At 30.1% G+C, this 8706-nt stretch overlaps 1 protein-coding gene across 1 annotated transcript; it reads right to left on the bottom strand.

Moving 5' to 3' along the window:
• Nucleotides 1–1101: 1101 nt before the first annotated feature.
• Nucleotides 1102–8273, bottom strand: LOC123274161 (actin-like protein 6B). Its single transcript, XM_044741652.1, has 6 exons — nucleotides 8166–8273; nucleotides 7881–8081; nucleotides 5860–6297; nucleotides 4134–4474; nucleotides 1372–1467; nucleotides 1102–1300 (listed from the first exon to the last, which is right to left on the bottom strand). The coding sequence occupies exons 1-6, from the start codon at nucleotides 8188–8190 to the stop codon at nucleotides 1136–1138; spliced, it is 1266 nt and encodes a 421-aa protein (XP_044597587.1). The 5' UTR covers nucleotides 8191–8273; the 3' UTR covers nucleotides 1102–1135.
• Nucleotides 8274–8706: the final 433 nt, after the last annotated feature.

Raw genomic sequence — 8706 nt, 5'->3', positions numbered from 1 at the left:
TAAACGAAATTACCGCTTTCCGCCTCTGTCGGACAGAAAAATAGTATACAAACCTATGGCAGGAAAATAATAAATATCTCAGATCACATAGAAATCGATTCCTCGGCTTCGCCTTCGGCAACATATATGTAAAAGTTCTGAGACATTTCTCATTTTCTTGCCACAGGTTGTGTAATATACGCCTATTTCTCCTCGACGGAGGCGGAAAGCTTGGCATTTTCGTTTAGCGCAGCGGAGTGAAAATTGACGCTTTCCGCCCGGGAGGTGAGAAAAATTAGTTTTTAATTAGTAATCGACGGCTAAGAAAGTCACATTGAAATTAAATTATTACAAAGTTTGTAGAGTACATGGATCGTTTTATAAACATTAAGCTTTACTAACTATCAAAAATATAAAAAAAAGCAAAATAAAATTCACAAAACTATTATGTTTTATTTTTTAAACTTTTATATAAATTATTTGTGCAGTATTATTATTAAATAGTTCATTAACAATGATCTAGTTAAAAATTATTTTTATTTTTTGACATTTTTGGTTAATTTATGCGCTGACATGTTACATACAGACGATGTTGTGACTGTTATATACAGTTGAAACTCGCTGTATTGGCCGGTCACGCCACGAAAATGCGAAAGAAAGCGAGGTTCTGTGCTGCCGAGCCAGAAAATATGCGTAGCGCGCATGCGTTAGAGCAGGCCATAAAAGTTGCTCTTCCTGGAGTAAATTGCTGCCAGGAAGAGCGTACTTTCGGCTAGGAGAGCAAGAAAAAATATTTAACATAAAATAAATGTTGCAGCACCTTGTTATTTTATTTATTACAAAATAAGAGCATAAATATTTATTATTGTACGGTCGAAGATAAATAAAAAGTAATTTTTACAAAATATTATTAATAAATCATTTGACTAGGTATTTTACGGTGTCTGTATAAAATAATTAAAATATATTAATACTAATAATTGTAAAAAAAATTACTTGGCACAATTTTACTAAATATCAAAATTCTTATATTAATACTTTGGTTTCCTCGTTTGATCATTGATTGTTTATTGCATTGATTAATTGAATTAGTTTCTAATGTAATATTAGTGATATATTATGTATTAAATAAAAATAAGTACCAAAAATTGTTAATTTAAGTACATCGATCCAAAATTATTTTACCAGATTCTTCGTATTCGTGACGGGACAACCACATTTGTTGAAACGATCCCAAAGAACTTAATATTGAGCCGCCAATCCAAGCGCCAAAGCGACGTTCGTTTAAGCTATTGGCGCTGATTATTTTCAGTCTCATACTCTGTTAATAATTTAATTAAAAATTATACTATTTATTGCTTTTTAAAATTAATATTTAGGTTTTAAATTTACCGGAGGAGTTTTGCTGGCCAAATCTCTGTTTAACCGATCACTGAAACCTTGTAGACAAGAATTCCCACCCGTTACGACAACACTTCCATACAAACTCTGAAAAAATATTTAACAATAGAATAATAAGTATATTAGAACATAATTTTAATTCAAATAAATTACACTCTCGAAAAAATTTTCTGATAGTTTAGTTTAGTTTAATTTACTAACAATTATGCTAAGGCTAATGACGAATGGCAAAGAGAAAATATACAAAGAATTTTTTACATTATTGTGCAGTTTAAAGTATGTACAAATGTACGTATTTAGAATGTTTTACATAAATTCTTATGTGAATATTTACGATAGATAATATTGAATTGATATAAGATTATGAGTGAGTATAAAAATTGAATTTAAAAAAAGAATTAACTAACTAATTTAAGAGTCTATAAGTTAACGGCACTAACAAAAAAGGAAATTTGAATTATAAAGAAGCTACATCGTGAAAGTTAAGTGGAAGGTTAGGTGGATTGATAGGTCCGTATATAATTTTGATGTCTTGATATGCTCATATATCGACACTTGTATATGGTTTAATGTGTCTTGACATGACTTGGTACTTCTATATCAGACTTAATACAGTCATATATGTCCATGTATAATTTTTCGATCAAGGGTAGTGTTGAAAAATTCCGACAGGTGGCGCATAGTCGCTGAATTGTTTCTTTACTGGAGATTTAAGTTTGACGGATTAAATTTTAAAATAAAAATTATTTTTTTTTACATTTTCAAAGATCTTATTTGTCTTGAATTTTTAGTAATAAATTTTAAGGCTTTTTTAGTGATATTATATTCTTACTTAGTGAAAGCAAAGGTTGTTAAATAAAATATTTAAATTAAGGAATCTGAAACAAACTAGGAATCGAACCTGGATCTCCACGACTACATGTCGGGTGCTCTACAATTCAAGCTACTGGATCCCGAATGTAGCTATGGTTTTGTCATTTTTAAATTTTTTATTGCGTTAAATATTCTTCTACCAAAATTAATAATTTAATTAAACTACGTGAAAAGAAAATTAATAATATTTGAGAAAAATTTTATGTTATTTTTCAATTAGAGCATGTTATTAAATAATGATTTTAGTTAAATTGCACTGTACTTTCTTAAATATTGACGTTTTTAAAGACATAAGCTCATTCTGATGTTACACTTATCAAGAGCTTTCATTTGAGTACCCACATGCATTGTTATATATTTTTCATATATACATATATAAAATATATATAAATATTAGGGTGGCGCAAAAACCGACTATTTTTTTTTTTTTTTTGAGTCACGAGTGAAAAAATGTTAGTTTTTGATGTTTTAAGAGCTCTCTCCAAAGGACAGCTTAAAAAAAAATTTTTAAAATGTCGCTGCAAATTTTTTTAAATTTCCAAAATCGTCAAAAATCGAATTTTTATTTTTTTATTTTTTTTTTCTCGTTATGGTATAATTTTATAGACTAAAAAAAAATAAGTTTCTAAAAATTTCAGTTCAAAATTTGAATTTTGAAAGGTCGCTCATAATTTTTTTCAATTTATTAGTGAATTAGTTTAGAGTTTGTTCAGAGACCTATTACTATTCAAATCAAAATTTCATGATCTCGTTTTTTTTTTTTAGCACAATAATCGATAAAAATACATCACGAGATGAACTAAAAATCAAGCACAACATAGAAAATATAATTTTTTTTTTAATTTAATAATTTTATTTAATCAACTGCCAGGCGTGGGTTCGAATCCCAAGCTGGTCTTAGAAACCAGCTTGGTTGAGATTTGACCTTGCCGCGTAGGTTAAGATTTTTTCAAACCAAAAAGACCTCAACGTACCACTCCCAACACTTAAAGTCGGCGATATGACTAATTAAAGAAAAAAAAAAAATTATGAGCGACTTTTCAAAATTTAAATTTTGAACTGAAACTTTTAGAAACTTATTTTTTTTTGGTCTATAAAATTATACCGTAACGAGAAAAAAAATTAAAAAAAAAAAAATTTCGATTTTTGACGATTTTGAAATTTTAAAAATTTGGAGTGACCTCTTAAAAATTTTTTTTGAGCTGTTTTTTGGTGAGGGCTCTTAAAACATCAAAAACTAACATTTTTTCACTCGAGACTAAAAAAAAAAAAATAGTCGGTTTTTTTGCGCCACCCTAATAAATATATGAAAAATTAATGTAGGTACTCAAATGAAAGGTCTTGATGAGTGTAAAGTTGGGGTGAGTTTATATCTTTAAAAATGTCAATAGCTCTCAAGATAAAAGGTCATTTCTTAATTATGTATCTAGAGATAGAGCATTTTTCGAAAGTAGCTTAAATATTTATTATTATAAATTTACTGTCCGTGAGATTGATATGAAATCTTGAAAAGACACAAATTCAAATCAAGATCTTTGCAATGATACTAAATTTCACTGAAAATAACAATTTTATCATATGGCTATCCTGGACACAGAATTTTTCTTATTTTTTTAATAATATTGATTTATGCACGAATGGAAAAATTTTAAAAATAAAATCCTTTTCAAAACTAAATAAAAATCTACCGGATCCCTTGATCAAATATTTAATTCTTAACTCAATTGGTTTTTAGTTTAATAATTAGCTGCTACATCAAGTTTTTAGAAAAATAAAAAATAATTTTTTTATAGCCTAATTTGACTATATATAAAAATTAGTCATAAATGGCAAGATCAGAAAATTTTTAAGCAGTTTTTAGAATAAAATACAAGACTTACAGGCCTTATATCCATATCACACATTCCAACACTTGTGGTAACTAGAGGACCGACTCCAAGAATACTGGTCCCAACACCTTTGACATTACTAGGATCAAATAACGCTTCTGGAATCATCAATCTGATCGCTCCATAATCATCATTATAGCCAGTGGGAAACTCAAAATGTTTCATAGGCAACGCATTAGCTGCGTCTTCGTCGTAAGGATTGTCCGCAACTTGAAGGCAATTCATTTGAAAATCCTGGAGAACTTCGCGGACCATATAATTAAGCCAGGAAGAAGTCGGCTGGAGACCCGGCTTTTTCGTCCAACGAGGCGGATCTCTTTCACGTACCACATCTATTCGGATGATTAAAATTATAGTATATTACATACCTAGGCCAGTAAAATAAGAAAAGTCTCAGATCACATGTAATTGTTGGCCGAGGCGAAGCCGAGGTTGACAAACATGTGATCTGAGGCTTTCTTATTTACTAGCCAAGGTGTGTATACTATTTTTCTGCTCGACGTAGCCGGAATGTGGCAACTTTGTTTAGCGCAGCGGCCAGAAAGTTGCCACTTTCCGGCCGGAGGGCAGAAATAGTATATTACACACCTAGGGAAGTAAAGTAAGAAATGTCTCAGATCACATGTAATTGTTGGCCGAGGCGAAGCCGAGGTCAACAAACATGTGATCTGAGGCTTTCTTATTTACTTCCCGAGGAGTGTATACTATTTTTTTGTCCGACGAAGGCGGAAAGCGGCAACTTAGTTTAGCGCAGCGGGACGAAAGTTGCCACTTTCCGCCCGGAGGGCAAAAAACTATATTTTCTTTCTCTCCTAGCCGAAAGTACGCTCTTCCTGGCAGCAATTTACTCCAGGAAGAGCAACTTTTATGGCCTGCTCTAACGCATGCGCGCTACGCATATTTTCTGGCTCGGCAGCACAGAACCTCGCTTTCTTTCGCATTTTCGTGGCGCGACCGGCCTATACAGCGAGTTTCAACTGTATATATAACAGTCACAACATCGTCTGTATGTAACATGTCAGCGCATAAACTAACCAAAAAATGTCAAAAAAATAAAAATAATTTTTAACTAGATCATTGTTAATGAACTACTTAATAATAATAATGCACAAATAATTTATATAAAAAGTTTAAAAAATAAAACATAATAGTTTATTTTGTTAGTTAGTAAAGCAATGTTTATAAAACGATCCATGTACTCTACAAACTTGTAATAATTTAATTTCAATCTTTCTTAGCCATCGATTACTAATTAAAAACTAATTTTTAATTAACTTAAAAAAATAAATTCTGTAATTAGAACGAGTTTAAATATTTGTGACAAATTCTGTGCATGATATCACTCTTAATCAGAGCAAGTTTAAAATAACATTTTTTTTTCAATTTATTAACTTTTATTTTTTTTTTTATACCCGCCCCGACCAGCAAAGCCTCGGCTTTGCAAAAGTCGGGCGGCGCCCCCCTCGCGCCCGACAAAACTTCGGCTTCGCCTCGGTTTTGCAAAACCCCTTCCACGGGGTTGCGTACTTTCGGCTGGAGAGCAAGAAAAATAGTATACAACCCATGACCAAAATGTTGGATACCCTGACGTATGTGATATGATGGCCTCGGCTACGCCTCGGCCATCATATCCCATACGCCAGGAAATCCAACTTTCTGGCCTTGGGTTGTAATATACTATTATTGTAATTATAAATTAAATAATTGTTCCATTTACCTTTGCTAGATATCAAACAAGCTGGAGTAAGTTCAATATTTTTTTCTTCAAAAAATTGCCTGCATTGCATCGTTATAAAATCCCCGCCCAGTGGACTTTTAACGATACCTTGAGTTATGACATAGCCGTCGTGAACAGGAACAGCACTTGTGTGAGTCGCACCACTATCGACGACCATAGCCGTCGATCTTCCGTTTGCATAAGCAGCTAGGACGGCATTTTTGCAAATATACATAGCGGGGACGTTGAATTTTTCAAACATTAACTCTAATAATTTTTCTCTTTTAGGACGTGTGTTCCAAGGACACTCGGACATTAGTATCGGGTGGTGCTCAGATAGTGCATGAAGTCTTTGTTTGTATGTATACTCAGCCAAATGTTCGAACATGTCCCAGTCTTCTATCATGCCGTCCTTTACCATACTTACTATCTCCATATCTGAAAAAATTTTTGTTTTTTAATAGTTTATTTAATTTTGAAGGATTGTAAGAGTTTTTTTGGTTTTAATACATAAAAAATTACTTAGAAGAAATTCATTGTCTTAATTAAGGTGATAAATTTCTGAATCAAAAATTTTCAAGAATTTTTCTACTTAAATCAAAATAATGAAGCTTTTCAAAATAATTTTCTTGGTTTAAAATTTTTTCTCTTGAATCAAGTTATTTTTTTTTTGCATGGGTCACAGTTAGGATTAAAGTAATCAAAAGTACACTTTTTTAAAATCAAGAGTAGTGTGTAAATTTTAAAAATAAACAAAATAAGTCAGTTGAAAAAAAAGGTAATTATTTACAAGTGGGGTCCACCATTTTAATTTTCATTTTTTTGGAAATTTTGATATTTTTTTTTTTAAATATTAATACATAAAATTTAAATTTAAATTACATAAAATATTTTTTTAAAATATTAATACACTAGCAGTTCGCCCCGGCTTTGCACGGGTATTTAACAAAAATTTTCGAATTATTTATAATATGAGATAGCCTATGTCACCCGGGGATAGTGTAGCTTTCCAACAGTGAAAAAATTTTTCAAATCGGTTCAGTAGTTTCGGATTTTATTCAATGCAAACAAAAAAACAAACTAACAATCAAATCTTTCCTCTTTGTAATATTAGTATAGATGACAAAGAAATTTATTGAAAGTTTTGAAGCCTATTTTAAGATATTTAATGTGATTTTATGTCGTTTTATGAACGCGGCCATGTAATACCGAAAATTCTAAATTTCTCAAATAATAATAAACTTGTCAACTTTTTGGCCTGAAAACCTTGTAGTGGGTGCTAAAACAATTTGATTGGTATATAATGATCATGAGAAATAAATTTATTGAAAGTTTTGAAGCCTATTTTATGTTATTTTATGTCGTTTTATGAACACGGCCATGTAACAACCATTTATAAATTTTTTAGAAAATTGTGATATTAAACTTTTTTTTTTTTAATTGTTTGTTTTTTTTTAGTACTTTTTAAAAAAAATCTATCAAAAAAAGATAAAATAGAAATTTTATCCAAAAACATAAGAGCCAAAATTTTTTCCTACTTTTGAAAGAAAAAAAGCTATCGAAATCTTGATTTTTTTCTTTCACGATATTTCTTATAAACAATCAGAATAAAAAAAATTAAAAAATGTTAATTTTTCACCTAGATATGGCCAAAAATAGGGTAGACCCCACTTGTAAATAATTACCAAAAAAAAAATCTCAATGATCAAAAATACTGATATTGTAAAAAAATAAATTTTAAGTATTTGAAAGTACTTGAAAATTATTTTAACGCGTTTTAAACTTTTCTTTTTCTTTAATTTCCAATAGTTTAATTAGATTGCAACGAGGAAAAATTTTATTAAATTAAATGTCGCAATAGAAAATAAAAATTACAAATTTTCATATTTTTTTTTTTTTTTATAAAAATTACATTTTTAATAAAATAAAATAAATTATACTTTTAATGTAAGAGTAATAATTGTTTAAAAATTGAATTATAAAAATGGGTAATTTATATGAAAATAATAAACTGAGCATACCTTTTCGCCGAACTTGAATAGCCGTAACATCAATGTTATAATGTTTCTTGGAAGATTGTGGATTGGTTTGATCAGCATTATCAAGGGCGTCCTCCCACACCCCGAGGCTGGTCGGGATTTCGGCTTTTGGACAATCCTCTCCGCCATATCCGACGCGAAGACTTTGATGTCCAACATCAAATATAATGGCGCCGACCTCGTCTATTCACGGGCATGTGCAATAATGGATATATTTGTCAGACTATTATTTATGTAGACAAATGTTTGAATATAACGATTACTCACCACCACCGTAGACACCACCGCTCATAGTATACAATAGTATCTGATGGGGGTACTAATTTTGCGCATGCTTATCAATCCTTTATATATTTTATACACAATAAAATCGCTATAAGCTGTAAAGAGATAAAAATTACTCTGTTTAAGAGTAAATAAATCAGTAAATTCCTGCAGAGACATCTGTGAGTCAACTGTGGAAGGATGTTAGGGGATGAAATCGAGAAGCCGAGAAATTCGGGGGTGAGTTTGATGCGAGATGATATCGAGATTTTATCTTCTGCGGGTTATGTAAAAAGATTTTTTGCTTGTAATTTTGAACAATAAAATATATGAATTTGTTTTTAAAAATAATTTTTATTGTAAAAAGGTTTAATTTTTATGAAAATTAAGTTAGCCGACATCTAAAAATTATTAGAATTTTTTTTTTTCATTAAGAATTGTTACAAAAAATTCATTTTTAAAAAACTTTAAAAACTATCAGTGTAATTTTTTAAAATTATTTTTTTTGTTCTAATTTAATTAATTACAAAAAAAATCAAAAATT

Source organism: Cotesia glomerata, unplaced genomic scaffold (assembly GCF_020080835.1).
Source record: "Cotesia glomerata isolate CgM1 unplaced genomic scaffold, MPM_Cglom_v2.3 scaffold_240, whole genome shotgun sequence".
NCBI lineage: Eukaryota > Metazoa > Arthropoda > Insecta > Hymenoptera > Braconidae > Cotesia > Cotesia glomerata.
The sequence above is the reverse complement of the archived record's forward strand: the minus strand, read 5'-3'. Positions and strand labels throughout refer to the sequence as shown.